Here is a 16,737-nt window from a genome sequence, read left to right as displayed (position 1 = left end):
CCCACAGTGAACACCACAAAGTCGAGAAGCCGGGAACCAGCTAACCAAGAGGAGCTGGCCAGGGCCGGCTTCCTCTGCTTTGGCTTAGCAGCTCTCCTCTCTAGGACAGCACCATGGGAGCGGGGCTGTGACACAACATTTGGGACCCAAGAGTGTCACCTGTAATCCTAGGGTGATTTTCCCCGGACTGAGCCCAAGTCACCCCCATTCCTATCACTTCTCAGATAAGAAACCTAGTAAGTTCCAAAGTATTTGCAATTAAGTGACCAATTTGTACACATGATTTGTAGATGGGAGAAAATGGACTTGAGCTCTGGGAGCTGGGGCACAACGGCTCGGATGTTGCCCTGCGTGTGTCTACTCCAAGGTGCTCCCTGCTGACCGCCTCCACCTACTTCATGACCACAAGAGCCTTCCACACCTGCCCAAGCAGCTGTGAGGCAAGGAAGACAAGGGACCTTTCTCCTGTTAAGTCTGAGCTGTCACTAAAAGTCAGAACCTGAAGGTGCTCGCCTCTTCTGTGCTACCCATATCCACCCAACCTCTAGTCTCTGTAACAGCACCAACAGGATGAGGCTAAGCAGAGTAGCGTGGAACACTGAGCTCATAGACCACGGGCAGTGGTGGAGCTTGGGGGCCACAGACACCAGTGCATGCTGCACTGAAGCTCTCTCATCTTTGGGTTGACTTTTTTTTGGAGAGAGGGTTTCACTATGTAGCCCTGGCTATCCTGAAAACTTTCTATGTAGACCAGGCTGGCCTGGAACTTAGAGATCCACCCGCCTCTGCTGCTGGGATTAAAGGCAAGTGCCACTACACCTGGCAAGTGGGAGGTTTGAATGAACACCTTTCCTATGCCTGGAGGTGGCTACTGTGTGCCGTTTCCTCTGCTCTGTGAAGATGAAAATAACAGCAAGTTCCACTGAGACAGACTTGGGTTCTGCCGCAGAGAAAACTGCACTGACCTGCAGCATCGAGGAACTCTGAGAAGGTCTCCACTGGCATGAACTCTTCCTGGAAGGTTTTCAGGGCTTTGTCGGCAGCTTCGTAGATGGGCATGTCATTGTGGCGGATGTACTCGGCCAGAGAGCAGGACCAGCCGCCCTCCGTGTTACTGGTGGGCACCTTCTACAAGAACCAGCGGGACATGGAGCCAGTGAATAACTGAATGCAGCTGGCTCTCTGCCTCCATCTCAGCCCTGTGGAGAGCCCACCCAACACATACCAGAGCCTTCCTGGAAGCAAGGAGGCCCTACCTCCAGGGCCCACTGGCCTTAGTTACTCTCCACGAGGCCCTCCTTGCTTCTGCAATGTTCTACATGGACCCACAATTTTAACAAGGGACTTCCCCACACCTGCATTTCCAAGACCAAGATGATTGGCATCTCTGACTGGACCATTCCACTCATGATCACTGGGCTCACTCCACATACCAACCCTCCTAAGACGTGTGGACCCAAACAGCACATACCAACCCTCCTAAGACGTGTGGGCCCAAACAGATAGAAAGCAAGACATTCTCTAACTGGGGCTATGTAGAACAAATTCACAAAGAGCAAAGTGCTATCCACAGGCAAGGGCAAGAGTGGGAAGGCTGTCAGTGTGCGCACTGCTTGGAGGGTGCATGACAAAGTGGCTTCAGCTGTTGACATCTGGGTGTGCAGGTTTGAGCTGAGGATGCTCACCTCTCCTCAAGTGGAGACCTTTAGCTTTTCAAGGGCAAAGCACCAAAGCTAGTGAGAAGTCTCAGAATGTGGTCACCAATGGAGTTTGGGCAAGGATGCACATATCCCACATCTCATGGAACTGGCTGAGCCCCGAAGGCTTCCTTACCTTAAACATGTTGTAAATGAGGTCAACAAGAGCCCAGAAGAGCAGAGAAGAACGGTAGGCAGAATAGTCCTTCACTGTCTTATCTGTTAACCTGGAAATGCAGGGCAAAGATGTCTGTGAGGACCCTGCAGAGATGGGACATAGTCCTTGGGGACTGAGGGTACACAGAAGCTATTGCTCATGGCCTGAGTGAAAAGCAGCTGTGGGCAGGGAACCTGGAAGCCCTGGCTCCCAGGCTGCTGCATGAACTTCATCTGACAGTCTTAGCATTTTTCTAAAGTGGGGTAACAGCAACAGGGAGACGTAGGTACACAGCACTCAAAAGTTCTAACTTAAGCACAAGGTTCCCATGTTCCCTTGAACTCTGCCCCCCACAAACTCCCAAATGTAATGGTGCCTAACAATGAAGAAGGGAAAACAAGTTTCTAACTCAGGTTTTACCTGCCACCAGGAGAAATCTACTAGACAGCCAAATCAGCCCAACATGTGCTCTGCAGAAAACCAGCAAGCTGGTAGGAAATCAGTGTTGAGCAACCATGATGTCTAGGACTGCCCCTGCAACCACCCAATAGCTCCCAAATCCTAGGGTAATCTCAGAGCCCCTCAAATACCCCTTTGTCTCCAACAAGTGTCATCAGCACCCGAGTGACCTGGCACAGGCTTGAAGGCCAGCCAAGTGCCGGAACACTGGGGCGCCTCTGTCAAGGTCCACTGTCTGCCGTGCATGTCCCCCTTGTAAGGGATCATCCCACCAGGCTCTGAAGGATCAGAATGCCCAGCACAAGGGGAGATCTCATTCCTGGCTGTGGAAAGTAAAGGCCAGATGAGCCCCTGTCATGACTTTAGGTCAAGTTCTACATCTCACAACACTCTGGTACATATCCTATGACCAAAAGACAAGCAGCAGAGTGCTCAGCGTCAACTACTCGTTTAGTTTAGGGCTTGCCTATCATGAGAGGAGCCAGCCACAACTGCCTTCAGCAGCTGTTTAACTCACAAAGTCAAGCCTGTTGGCATGTGCTACCTGTTCCCTCCTGCCCACCAGCTTGGGAGGTGGGGGTGGCACAGCTGTCAATGGTACTTAAGATGGGCCTGAGGGTAATAAGGACAACTGGCCACATACCAGGTAAGGTTCCAGTGGAAGCCTAGGCAACTTCTAGGCTAAAATATCTGCTGAATCTATTTTGTGAATGTTAAACACATAGAAGTCATTAGCTTCTCTTGAGCTATATATACTCTCCCGTGGTGTGTGTGTGTGTGTGTGTGTGTGTGTGTGTGTGTGTGTGTGTGTGTGTGTGTGTGTGTGTGGTGTTGGGAATTGAACTTAGGGCCTCACACATGCTCGGTGAGTGATCAACCACTGAGCTATAGCCCCAGCCCTTTAAGCTATGGTTCTGTGTATCTGCTACTGCCTCCTACCCCAAAATGTACAGACTTCAGACAGAACCTCCTGCCAGTGATGGCACCCAACCCCAGAAGAAGAGACACCTTCTACATGCCCTTGATTGAAAGGCCTCTCCTTCAAGGGTGTCCCAATCCTGGGCAATCCCTCAGCACCTTTTCTAGTCTGTCTGGCAAACAGCAGACTTGGAACCTGGACCACAGCCGGGCTTGGCCCTCACTGTGGCTGTCCTGCTTTGCTAAGCATGAGTCTTGGGTGACCCTGCCCAGCTTAATTATTTACAGCTAATTAGGAAAGGTGACTAAAGTGCTACATAGAAAATCGCAATGCATGAATGCAGCTCAAGCTGGATTTCCTAATTAAGCCATGACCAAATCAGCTTTTCCTCAACTGCGGGGACAGGAATGAGTTTCCCTCTTGGCTGAAAGAACAGCTCGGGTGGGCTCAGCCTCTACCCCATGCAGAAGCCTGCCTGATAAGCGGCCATCTGTGTGCTATGAATGCAATTCCTGTCTCACTTTAACAACTTCAACGTCTGAAGACCTAACTTTTGATTTCAAGCAGCTAGTTAACGATTAACACTAGGGCTCTTAGGATGTCCTGGACATGACGCGTTTGGAATGGGGGCAGGAACCTAACAATTCACTCTTTCCCACTTGGCCCAAATAGGCTTCTGTTGGCTAGACTCAACAGGACAGTGGCAAACTGGTCACTCTGGGGGCATGAAGTGCCAGAGCTAAATAAAGGTAAAGCCTCAGGTAGCCAACTCAGGTACTGCTGCTCCCACAGGACATGTCATCACCATGGCTGGAAGGGAGACTGCTCCCTTCCTGGCCTCTAAGTGTGGAAACGATCCCTGAGTCTAAGCTAATGAGTTCAGAGCTACAGCAGGACTACACAAGGACACCTGGGCCTCCACTGGCAAAATAAAGCTACCAGGCCATAGGCTGTGGCGCAGCTCCCCAGGGTGGGCAGGGACTATTCAAGGCCAGGCTGAGTCTACTCTGTGTGCTGTGACCACTGGGGTACTGTCAAAGAGCTTGAGAGGAAGGCTCTGACTTCACTTGCAGATGGTTCTTTCCGATAGCCCCCACCTGACCCAAACTACAATGCAAAGTCAAGACGACAAGGACCACTTCCTGCACGTGCTCCTCAGTTGGTGCACACAGGATTGCAAAGAGGGTCTAGGAGGCCTAAGTAAGGTAGGGCAGATGAGACAGGAAGGAAAGAGAAGGGCAAACTTTTAGTCACTGGATAAAAAATCCCCAGCCACAGCCACAACCACAGCCGCACTGAAGCCTCCTTAGTTTATACCGAAGCCCGCAGAGCCAGAAAGTCTGGCTCCCGGGCTTAGCCTCGCTGCTGGCCCTAACTGCCTCACCAGCCATATCCCCTGAGGCCTGGCTGTCTTCCTTTCTGAATTTTCTAGATGGAAACCCAGATTCACCTTTGCAGTGGCTTAACACAAGACCCAGAGGGGCTCAAGCAAACTCTTAGGGTGACGACTGGAGCCAGAGTCTACAGCCAAGGCAAATGAGCACACCTTCAACAGGCACACATCACATGACCAAGACAGGCTGCAAAACATCGGGAAGACGCTGAATGGAGCAGCTTTCCAAAGCAGGCACTGACCTGGTAGCTCCTCCTGGAGCCACTGCCCGGGCATGTGAGGCCACCAGCAGCCTACGCAGGATCTCCACACGCGTGGCTCTCCACTGCTCAGGGGGTAGGACATGCAGGGCCAGGATGGTGAAGTAGTGGGGCCCATCTACGTCAAAGGCGCTCTCTACCCACTTCTCTTTGGGCTGCTCCAGGAAGCCTTGGAGGTTCTTCTCCTCCCGGGATGTTGCTCGGGTCCTGGAGGAAAAGCATTCAGATGGCAGCAGGGAAGGTGTAGGGCTAACCAAGATGGCACTGGACAGTCTTCTGGGCTCGTACTTTCTGCCACCCCCTCCTCTCTACAACCCAAGCCTTCTGTCCTCTCAGGTCCGTGACTCTTGGATGGGGCATGGTTACCACTTCTCCAGTGTGGACTTGTCATCATTTTTCTAGAAGCCCAGGGAAAGGAGGTGACTCACCAAAGTCACCAAGCCAGTAAGCAATGGAGTCCAAGAGTGGGTTTCCTGACATGGTCAACAGCCCACCTTCTCCATGAATCCTATTATGATGACGTGGTCTGCACTGCAGTAGCCCTGGCACCCAGGCTCCCCATTTGGGCTGTTTGCTCATGCTCTGTCCTCCCTCCCCATCATCAGCAATTTCCTCCAGGTGGGCAGCTGCTGCTTGTCTGAACTGTGTGCCAAAGAAGACAGCACACTGCCAGGCATCCTTCTCAGTGCCGCACGTGCCTTATCTCACTTAACAGGCATAAGCAGCCCGCAAGACAAGAAGCACCCGTCCAACTGTACAGGAGAGCAAGCTACAATACTAGGATCTAAGCCCCTTGCCAAGCAAAACCTAGACTGAGGCCCCAGGCCTGGTTCTTGAGTCTGTCATCAACTCTACCCCTTACTCATGACAAAGTCTTGCCAACTGCCAGGACCCACACAAAGAGGCCAAGAATTTCCATCAGCGTCCCTATGAGGGAAGACAAAACATCACCAAAACCCCCAGTGTCCAGGCTGCAGATAGCATGGCCATAGTCACTATATGATGCAGAAGGATGGTACAAAGATGCCCTGCTTCCTTTTGCTCCTGCAAAATGGGCAAACCGAGACTCAATTGGAGCCCTACCTAGCTCTCCACCCCTGTGGGAACCTCAGACTTGTGGCCATGGCAGGCTCTTCTCAGGCTCGGGTTTGGCTCACTAGCATAGCACATTTGCTTTTGTGTATAAATGTCCATCGAAGACCCAACTGCCTTATGACCAAGCTCATGCCGCTGTCCAATGGCTAGCAAAGGAAGCAGCCTGTGGCCGAGAAGGAGGCCCTGCTTGCCCAAGGAAAGTACAACAGAGCAGACCCCTGGAGCCACCAGTTCCATGTGGCTGGGTCAATCCTGGGAAGTGTTGTCCTCGCTGGGTCTCTCTGCCTGAGCAGTCCACTCTAGCTTATGGCTGCCAAGAGGCATGTCTCTGCAAAACCCACAGCCTTTGTCAGGGCCCTAAGAACACTGGCAATTAGCACTGCTGGGGCCTGCACAGGGTCAGACAGTGGAAAGAAAGCCTGTGCTGTTGGCAATGCCAGGTGTCTCCTCTGACAGCCAGGGTGTTTGGCAGATGATGTCATGTGCTATGAAGAGCCCTGCCCTGTTAACAATGAAGCCTGCAGTCTCAAGGTCAGATTTTATCTCACAAGAAAAAGGGAGGAAGGCAGTAACAGGACAAGAGCCTCGGTATCTCAACAGCATGGTGGCTGAGTGGGAGGACTGTGCCCTGCCTTCCCATGGCTACCAGCTCTACCTCCTAAAGCTGTGGATCTCAGGGAGAAGGGTCTGCAGGCAGGTCTACACCCAGTCAGATAAAATCCAAAAGTGCAGGCACAGAAATATCTTAACATGCTTCTAAGCCTGGCTGCGAGTGGGAAGGGCTTCTGTCTCCTCCGAGGCCTCTGACACCCCATTTGCAGCCTCACAGACACCAACAGCTCTTTCTTCCTTGCCAGCAGCATCACTGGCAGACTAAGAAAGCCAGTACTCCACTCCTGTAACAGCCTCAGGCCCGCAGAAGCCTGCAGCTGTACCGACTGTGTGCTCAGACCAACGACATGACGTGACTCTCATCCACGGTCCCTCTTTGAGTCTGAGAAGTGGAAGCAGCAGCTACTCCATGCCTGCTCCCTCTGAAGACCAGCCCAAGACCAGAGCCTCTAGCTGCCCACAGTGGGGATGGGGGAGCTCTGGGAAGGAAGTCACCCTCACTGCTGTGCTCTGTGCAACGGTCAAAACCGTGGATTAGTAAAGGCTGGGGGATGTAGCTAAGCAGAGAGACAGGGAATGTCAGCCAAGGTAGCATCTGGGGCCATAGGACACTGACGTGTTCAGGACGTAAAGCACGGTGTGAATGATGTACGGGATCAGGTGGATGTTGCTCTCCCGGCCGCCCCCACCAGTGTCTGCACTGAAAGACTGCTCCATGGCGAAGCGTAGGAAGAGCAGTTTGATGTCATGGATGTTGAGCTGGTACGTGGGTTCCCGCTGGCCAGTACACTCCTGGAGGTAAGTGTTGTGCCTAGGGAGAAGCAGAGGCAACATGACATGGAAGCCAGACTCCTGGTAAAATCTTGGGGTGGAGTGCAGAGCTCTTCTGGTCACTCCTGCCTGCTGACTGCAGAGGTCAAGTGGAGGCTGTCAAGACAGACCCTAGGACACTGCTGCTGCTACTACTGCTGTGATTGCATGTGGTGCTCTCAATGTGGGCAAGGGACCACCACTTTGGGGGCTCATTCCTTTCTTCCTTTTTTTTTCCCCGAGACAGGGTTTCTCTGTGTAGCTTTGATGCCTGTCCTGGATCTCACTCTGTAGACCAGGCTGGCCTTAAACTCAGAGATCCACCTGCCTCTGCCTCCCGAGTGCTGGGATTAAAGGCGTGTGCCACTGCCACCTGGCAGGGGGAGGGGGTGCTCATTTCTTAACTGACAGATGTCACGGCCACTGGTGATGACACACTGTGGAGAAATGTGAACTTACTCATTCTGGTGACAAGGTGATTTATCCTTAAGAATGATCTTTTCACCCATATGCTGTTATGCTGTGCTTTCTCCCTTCCTAAGTCCACATACAGTTGGCTCTACCTCTTGCTGACTGGCCCTGGGTAATGACTCCACCTATGCCATCTATTCACGTGTGCAGCAGGGACACACAGCACACAGCTGAGGATGCTACCTACCACCACTCTGGCGTCATCACTGCCGGGGTCTGGTAGACTAAGTACCTTATCCTGTGGGCTGTAGACTAGGACTCCACGAGGTCCCAAATGCACAAGGACCCCAGAAGCTTCAGCTATTACAGACTAGATGTAGGAACAGAGAGGCCTTAGAAGGAACCCCCATCCCACCCCGGGTGGTTTCACAATTGAAACACCAGAGCCACAGACCATAGACGTGAAGTCTGGGAGATTCTGACCCTAAGGACTAAGTCAGAGGTCCTGGGTGTTACAGGAAGAAAGCTAATGAGAAATTTTCCATGGAACCCAAGAAACCAAGGATGCCGGTTTCACGCCAGCAGGTCACTTTAGTCAACCCTACTTTTCAGCCCTATCTGCTCAGAACAGCTCTGTGGTCAGCAAACACAGACAGACATGGATGCCCACTGAAGTGTCCGGGAGATGGCATCACCAGGGGCTGGTCTAAGAGCTGATTCCTTCCATCTCCTAGAAACTGCCCCCTTTCTGCTATGAAAACACTCAACACTCACCTTGCTAAGCAAGTGGCAAAAGCTGATTCAGGGACGTGAGGGCCCCAGACTGGAAGGAGCCCGTTGCACTTCGTGTTGGCATTCTGCAGGGCAGCACTCTCCCACTCTTCCCGGCCTCTAGCCAACCTGGATGGGGACAGGGAGGAGAGCAGGGACAAGGAACTGCTGGGATTACTCTGGTAATGAGGCACCTGGGCGCTGAGGGCTTGCTAACACTAGTCATTTGTAAACTCTACAGGTAAGTGTTTGCTTCACTAATTCAGTCAAGTAGGACTGCTTCCACCAGCCCTTGCCAAGGCCAAACATCCAAAGCCAAACAGTTTCTTCTCATGTGGTAAGTTCATGGGCTCTATGGGAGCTAAGGTAGACACCCTATTGCTTGGAGATAAGAAAAGCAGAAGCCCCAGCAGCCCAGGGCCCTGAGCCGTGGTCCACTCATCTGAAGCTACACAGGTCCAGGCCGGCTGGAGCTGCTCTGCAAGAGCCAAGGCCTACCTGACAGCAGCTAGGTGACAGTCGTAGTGCACAATGTTGAAATGGGACACAGTACTGTATCCCTGCTGTTTCCGGGGCTTGTTCTCCATCTCCTCCAAAGCTACCCGCTTGGTGAAGGTGTAAATGCCTAAGACCTTCGTGGGCTGAAAAGACAACACAGCAGGGTTCAGGGGGCCGGGGGTGAGGGGAAATTCCCAGCCAAGCTGTGCAAGGAGCTGACAAGACATGGGGACCTGAGCATCTCCCTTCAGATGGGAAGTGGTCACTCTGGTGTGAGTTTGCTGCCACAAACTCAAGTGAAGCTCAATTCCTTGGGGCAGTATTGAGAGGATGCCTAAGAGGCGACTAGGTCATGACAGCCCTATTATGGGGTTAACAGGAACCTAGCAGATCCCAGGGTCCCACTCTTAAAATTCCAGAACCTTGAGCTCAATAACCTTCTGCGTGTGTGTATGTGTGGTTTCAGGAATGGGAGTTAAGGCCTTTTGCATGACGGGCAAGCATCCTAGCACTGAACTACACTCCCAGCCCCAAACCTCTGTTCTTATAAATAATTCAGAGTGTGTGTGTGTGTGTGTGTGTGTGTGTGTGTGTGTGTGTGTGTATGGGGTGGGGGTGCAGAGATCCAAGCCTAGGCCTCTGTCTGTGCTTCATCTATCTAGAAGGGAGACACAGTGTCTCCATGGCCACTTGCTTTACGAAGCTGCCGGGCAGCTATCTATACCAACCAGGACACTAGTCCTTCCACAGCCTAGGAGCAAAGTGGGACTGAAGAGGCCTCTCCTGGTACTGTCAGAAAGCAAACAGGCCACCTCCCCACTGCTCTTTCCAGGTGTCACTTCATTTGGACACACTTAGAAAGTGGGGCTCTAATCATTCATAGTTGTCCTGAACTGAAGCAATGCAGTATAGCCTGAAGTCCCCAGGCCTGGGGTTAGCAGAACACCAGTTGGAATTCTAGCTTTGCCATGTGCCTTTGCATCCCTACCCATCAACTGGGGCCTTTAACAGGGTTTAAAGACAAGTGCCCTGGCATTGATAGAGGATGCCAAAAGATGGTCTCTTCAGGTGCCAACGATGCTCATGCTCAGACCAGTTGGCCTTCCTGCCGACAAGGCCAGCAGCTGGCCCCTGTGTCAGTCTCCCAAGACACAAGCCTATCTCAGTACAAAATGGCTTGTAGGAGACTGGCATGTCTAGACACAGAGCCAGGCTGTGCTAACAACAGCCAGAGCATGTGCAGCCACGTGCTGCCCAGCGGCCCTACCTGGAACTTGTAGCCCTCCCTGCAGATGCAGCATGTGAGGCCCGGCTCCTCTATCAGCTCTTCCATCTGCTTCAGGAGCGCAGTCTTGGTCACCACCTGGCCCTTTTCATTTGTCTACAAGGGGACAGAGGCAGCACGTCATAAGAGGATTCCCACATGCCTTCTCACCCTGGCTTGAGGTGACCACACAGACATAAAGGAATGCTGTGTGGAAGGGAGAGCCCTTCTGCCGTGCTGGAGGGCAGAACTAGGGCCTTGTTGGCCCCAGCAAGCGGCAAGCACTCTACCCCTAAGCCACACACCTGCTGTCTCCACTGCTTTCCACTGAGGGAAAGCTCCGGGATCCAGTGAGGAACCATCAAAGCAGAGGACACCAAGCAGTGAGAAGCTGGCATGCTGCCATGTTGCCACTTGTTACCAAAAAGCCCCTTTGGTCTGTGCCAGCCCCACCACGTCTCAGTTGCCAAGGGCCGCTGTGTTCTGATCATTTACTGTTCCCAGCAAGTGTCAAACTGCTGACACACGAGTTTGCTTGTTAAGACAAGGCTCTTCCAGGGCTACCATTTCCTCCAAAGTAGGACAACAGAACCCTTTGTGTTGATCAGACCCTGTTCAAAGTTCCGTGCACACTTAGTAGCTATGTGCCATGGCCAATGTGCTTCACTTTCTTTATCTGGACACGGGTATAAGATGTCAAGCCACAGGACCACTTGAGGGTTTAAATATATCTTATATATGAGGTTCTTGCAGTGTCTGGCATGCAGCAAATCCTGGATATAGAGCAATTATTATCTCCACTTTTACTGTTTGCACGAACCTGCCAGGTCACTTTACTCTGAGTTCCCGAGTGTGGTATGGCAGCAGTCACATCTGGAAGTGCCCAACACACTACCTCTGCCTCTTTCCTTGTACAGCCTTCATAAATCCTGCCCAGCTCCTCTGGGAAACACATTAGTCTGCCTGGGGTGCGGGAGCAGGGGGAGGGCCCTTGTTCACAGTGGAGACTCAGAGGCCTTACCGTCATGCCCAGAGTGCCCAGAGCCTTCTGCCTCATGGCCATGGCCATGCGCTTCTTCTCTGCCCGGGTCTCCCTGCGGGCCGCATCAATCTTCTTGTTCACATCAGGGTGTTCTCGAAGGGCCTCCAGCAGGTTCTCAGCCAGGGTTCCAATGCCCTCGTCACTGGACACCTGCTCTAGTTTATGCAGGTTTGTGATGGAGTCCGTTCCAATCAGAACCTGTACAAAGAGATCCAGTAAGACCTATGTATCTAGTTACAGAGCAGCCTTCCATCAAGGCTCAGTCAAAGCCTTTGACCATTAGTGAGTGCACAACCTATCCAGTTACGGAGGGAATCTGTCACCCAGGCCCAGTCAATACTTTACAATCAGCCCAAGTGCACAAGCTTGTGTCACTGGCTTCACAGAGGTCAGAGCCTGAGATTCTCCACTGCTTCAAGATGCAACTGGGAGGTCTGGCTTTGCCAGTGACCTCTACTGAGTTACTTCTACTCATTAGCTCCAGCATTCTCACCCAGAATGAAGATGGTGTCCAGGCAGCTGTAAGGACGGAAAGTGAGACAGCATGGGAAGCACCATGCCTGTGAAGGGAAAACCAGAGAGAGCTGCTCCTGCTGAAAACAGTGGGAGCACCCGGCAGGGTCTGCGGAGGAGCACCCCGGGCAGAAGCCCTGAATTCACAGGAATTCCCTAAGTTCTGCTTCTGGGTAGCTGCAGCTGTCAAACTGGTGACAGCCCTCCCAGTCTATAAGACACCAGAGGCAAAACTCCAGCATGTGGGAGTGGAGATGACAAAAAGTTCAACAGCTATCAAACCCGTGCTTGGCAAAGCTGGCTTCAGGCCCCTGTGGCCCCATGTGACGGGAGTGGAGGCAGGTGTAGTGGAGAAAGGCCTCCAGGTGAGCTCGGTGGGTGGTCTCACAGCATCACAAGTTTGTGGTGGGATTTACTATGTGTGGGATGTAAAACTGAAAACAACAGAGCCCACTTGAGGTGAAAGTTTGAGTTGCTTGCCTCAGATCACTCACTAACTCGTAAATCCACCCTCACTACAGGAACACTGCAAACCCATACCTCAGCAAAACTGCATGTTATCTCATGCCTCTCATGTTCCTAAATGCTGAGTGAGCCCTGTTTAAAACCTAGCAAACTTTTCCACAGGCACCCACACCCCAAACTCAACACCCTCAGTGTTTACTGTGAGTGTGCATGTGCATACACGGAGAGACGTGTGTGAAGTAGGAGTAGGGAAACCACAAGACCTTGTCTACACGATGCTCACACACAAACAGGAAGGGTGGTCTATACATGCAGGACTTGTGTACCATCCCTCTTCTCTCTACCTTCAACCTCGTCCATCTCCTCTGATGGAACAACCATTCCCTTCATCCTGAACCAAAAGACCGGGCAGAGTTCTAAAGTGACCAAGCCCTTTCTCTCTCCATATCCCAGTTAAGCCCCTCCCAGGTCTCTGCTCGAGCGGCCACTGGCCATTGTTCACCTGGATCATGACAAAAGCCCAGCACACATTCATCATCTCTCTAACTTCTTACAGCATGCATGGCACTGCCCGTGGAGGAAGATGCATGCGAGTACAGGGTCCACACCTGTGATCAGAACACTTAGGAGCTAAGGCAGGAGAACTGCTGGGAGTTTGAGGCTAGCCTGAGCTTCATAGGGAAGACTTGGCCAGCTAGGGCTGCACACTAAGATGTGTGAAGAGCCATCACATTTAGCCCAATCACAGCTGTTCCCTGGTATCCTATCCAAAACACAGCTGTTACAGGAAGTGGGAAAATGTGTGCAAAAATTGTACTAGGAAGGCATATCAACTGTGGCTATCTACTGGATTGAGACAAAGTCTATTAATGATAGAGATCTGAGTAAAACCATCACTGTATATGACTGAGTCATTACACTTTTGAGGTGAGTTATCAGAACAGGCTGCCAAATGAGAATGCAGAACTATATTCAATGAAGAACATTTTAAAAGCAAAATAATTAACTCTATGGATTCTCAAAACTCAGCATTAAGCCTTACACCATCCACCTAGAAAATGGCAAGACACAAAAGTCATTTCATGCAAAAGACACAGACAAAGCACAGGAAAGGCAGTGTAGCATCATTAACCATCAGGGAAATGCAAGTCAAAACCAGAGCCAGGCACTGCCGCACTCAGCAGTGTGGCTGGGGTAAAAATAGCCAGCGAATGCAGCGAAGACAAGAGAAATGGGCCACTCATGCACTGCCGCCAGAAATGTAAAGCGGGTCTGCTACTCCAGGCGAGTCTGGCAGCTTCTTTTTCTAACTGGTGTGTGTGCTATGTCCCTGTGAGTATAGGCCTGAGTGTGGAGGGCAGAGGACGACTGTCGGAGCCACTTCTCCCTCCACTCTGTATGGATTCTGGAATGTAACTCAGAAGGTCAAGCTGGCATGGGGAGTGTTTTTACTACTTACTGAGCCACACTGCTGGTCTGGCAGCTTCCTAGGAACCAAACATGTAAGTACTACCCATCAACTACTACCCTACTAGCTACACACTCCCGGGCAGGTGCCCCAGAAAATAAAAACATTCACCTCGGTTTGGTAAGTAATACCCCAAATGTGAAATGACTAGCTGTCCTGTAACAGGTGGATGGTTACAGCCCGGAACGTATCCCTGTGGCAGGACACTACTCAGCAACAGGAAGGACATAAGACACGTGCAATGACCCAGGAGTCTCTTCAGAAAATCCCAATGAACAGAAAACGCCAGTCCCAAGCTGACATATTTCATGGGTCCACCTTTGTGACATTACAGAAATGGAGAGCTTAGTAGGAGTCTGTGGGAGGGGCACAGAGGAATGTGGACACTATGGAAGGGCGGACGAGGGACTCAGTACCAAGGTCACTGTTGGTTTTAACATACGCTGAAGTTCAGCAAGATGTTTCCCCAATGACTCACTGCCCAGGAATCTATAGCTATCTAAAATGGGTTAGAAAGAAAACGTGCAGCCCATGTCGTCTGTGGGGGATGGGTGAGGAGCCGTGAGTGGTTACCAACAGTGAGGAGATCAGGAGTGGGCTGCAAAGTTGTCAGCTGTCTGAGGCAGAGCTGAAAACAGTGGTGATGGCGTTTCAAACAGCCAAGTGACTGAACTGGCCAGCATCTGACCTGTCAGCTAGAACTCTCAGTTCCACTGCAGCATGCTGAGCCCTGCTTAAGACAGTATGCAACTCACACTGCACACAGGGAACTAAAGAAGTTGAGGCTTCCTACCCTAGAAGCCTCAAGCAACAGGGTAAGCCACACTATGGGTGACTTGCTGGTTGTACACAGATTGTTTATGACTCCCTTCTGTTACCTGTCCTGCCTGCAGAATGACGTCTGCAGACATGCTGGTCACTCACCTGGGTGGCAGGGTGCTGCATGGCCAATCCCCGAAGAAGCCTCAAAATAAACGGCAGAGCAGGGCGAGACAGAAACTTTTTCCAGATGTCAGCATCCAAGCTGCAGAACAGACAAGGGCACGTAAGCAGCCAGGAAGCAATGCTGACAATCTGCTGCTGAGACTGGCTTGTTCAAACAGGATCCTTGAAGAATGTAATGAGGGGTCACTAAGGGCAAATCCAGCTGAGAAGCCAGATAAAGATGAGCACCTGAACAGAAGCAGAAAAGCCCAAGGACGCTACAGTGGCTGAGTGGCCCCTGGACAGGTTCCTGAAGGGGGAGGGGCACAGGGCACACAGGAAGTACCACACTAAGATGTTGAGAAAAAGGGCCATGTATGAGGAGGGGGCACAAAGCCCGAGGGAGGGCGCCTTACTTCTTGGCACTGGGGATGTGCTTTTTCATGTAGTCTAGAGCATTCTGGGTGATTCCCTTCTGCAGGATGAGATCCTTCAGCTGGTGACCATTGCTGTTGTTCTTGATACCGGCGGCAATTTTGCAGAAACAATCCAGGAAGACTTTGTCATCCCCACTGTGATCTTCATCATACCTAGGAGAGCATAAAAAGTCCCAGTATGAAGGCAGAGTTCACATCACCCTTGGGGAATAACCAGGTGAACCACCTAAAGGATCCAGTCTACACTCCCACAGGGTTGGGAGACCTCAGACCAGGACCTACCTCTCTCCCCTTGCCTACCCCGTGCCCAAGACTGCACTGTTCTTTTACATCCTCAGGCTTTTGCAAATGCAGCTCCCCCCACTTTGTCCGGTCTTTCCCCCTCTCATTCCCTTCCCACACTACTTTAATATAATGTGATTTGGTGACTGCCACCCTACTAGACAAAGCCCCTGAAATTCCAGATCACGAACACAAAACACTCAACAAAAATCCAGGTGACTCGCTCAGCCTCACAAAGCTAGCTTGGGATTTCTGTGGGCACTGCCCCGGGCCGGGCTTGCTGTATCGAAGTCCAGGCTCATACTTATCAAAGCTGCAGTATGGCTTGAACCGCTCCACTAGGATCTGCATCTTCTCCACCTCTCCGAAGGACAGGTACGGGATGATGCGCAGCAGGCCCTGGAGCACACTAGGGTTGGAGCGAACGAAGGTGCTGTTGATCTGGTCCAAGAGCATCACCAGCTGATCCTTGTCACCCGTCAGGAGGAGGTTGCCCTGCAACACAAGAGGACGGCTACAGCCAAAACTGACCCCCGAAGTCAGCCACTCTCCCCAAACACAACTGTTCTCGGTGCTTGCTGGGGAAAAATAAGCTGCCTGGGTTTCCACTGATGAGCTTCCAAGCTGCTGTGATGGCTCTCAGGTGGCCAGACTACACCACTGCAACATCCTGGAGGCAAAGGCCCAGCCCAGTCGCCAGCCCAGAAGGGAGGAAGTCCAGGTGCAGACAGGAGAGCCTGCAGTGGGCTGATGTCGACCCCTAGACCTGACTGCAGCAGGCATATCACCTCTCAACTGCCAGGTGAAGGGCTGAACTACGGCACTGCCTATTCATCCAGGTCATGCCTGGGCTCCATTAATGAGCACCTTCAGACTGAAGTAACATCCTTGGCAGCTTTGTCTCCCCTGAATGCAAAGGTCTCAGGCTCAGCACAATGACATCACCCTCAGTAGTCTGGCCATTCCTAACATGAGCGAGTTCAGCCATTCTGGGTTGAGCTCAGCTAGCTGCAGACAAGCCCACTGCTGGTCCCCAGTGTCTACAGGCAGAGGAGAGCAGGCCCACTCACCTTGTCCTCACTCAGGGGCTCTGCATTGGACTCATCTAGAATTATCTCCATGATGCTCAGCACCTGCTCGGCCACAGCTGCTCCTCCACTGTCCTTGCTCTCTTGTTCAGCTACCAGAGCCTGAAGGAGGAGACCCAGTGACTCAGGATACAACCACAGCATCGCATTGCTGGTGACCTTCAGCCTTCTT

General features: G+C 51.9%; 1 protein-coding gene across 13 annotated transcripts in view; it reads right to left on the bottom strand.

Annotated features, from left to right (window-relative positions):
* Positions 1-16,737, bottom strand: part of Ubr4 (ubiquitin protein ligase E3 component n-recognin 4) — a 116,158-nt gene that overhangs the window by 1,631 nt on the left and 97,790 nt on the right. For 10 of the 13 annotated variants that reach the window (XM_076565549.1, XM_076565540.1, XM_076565544.1 and 7 more), the window contains 12 exons: positions 16,548-16,667; positions 15,782-15,972; positions 15,175-15,348; positions 14,759-14,858; positions 11,368-11,586; positions 10,350-10,463; positions 9,083-9,225; positions 8,588-8,749; positions 7,209-7,403; positions 4,868-5,092; positions 1,834-1,924; positions 966-1,128 (listed from right to left, as the gene is read on the bottom strand). In XM_076565549.1, coding sequence (XP_076421664.1) covers positions 966-1,128; positions 1,834-1,924; positions 4,868-5,092; positions 7,209-7,403; positions 8,588-8,749; positions 9,083-9,225; positions 10,350-10,463; positions 11,368-11,586; positions 14,759-14,858; positions 15,175-15,348; positions 15,782-15,972; positions 16,548-16,667 — 1,897 coding nt within the window. The remainder of the gene's footprint in view (positions 1-965; positions 1,129-1,833; positions 1,925-4,867; positions 5,093-7,208; positions 7,404-8,587; positions 8,750-9,082; positions 9,226-10,349; positions 10,464-11,367; positions 11,587-14,758; positions 14,859-15,174; positions 15,349-15,781; positions 15,973-16,547; positions 16,668-16,737) is intronic. The other 3 variants (XM_076565542.1, XM_076565546.1, XM_042272218.2) reach the window with 1 other exon arrangement.

Source organism: Peromyscus maniculatus, chromosome 2 (assembly GCF_049852395.1).
Source record: "Peromyscus maniculatus bairdii isolate BWxNUB_F1_BW_parent chromosome 2, HU_Pman_BW_mat_3.1, whole genome shotgun sequence".
NCBI lineage: Eukaryota > Metazoa > Chordata > Mammalia > Rodentia > Cricetidae > Peromyscus > Peromyscus maniculatus.
The sequence above is the reverse complement of the archived record's forward strand: the minus strand, read 5'-3'. Positions and strand labels throughout refer to the sequence as shown.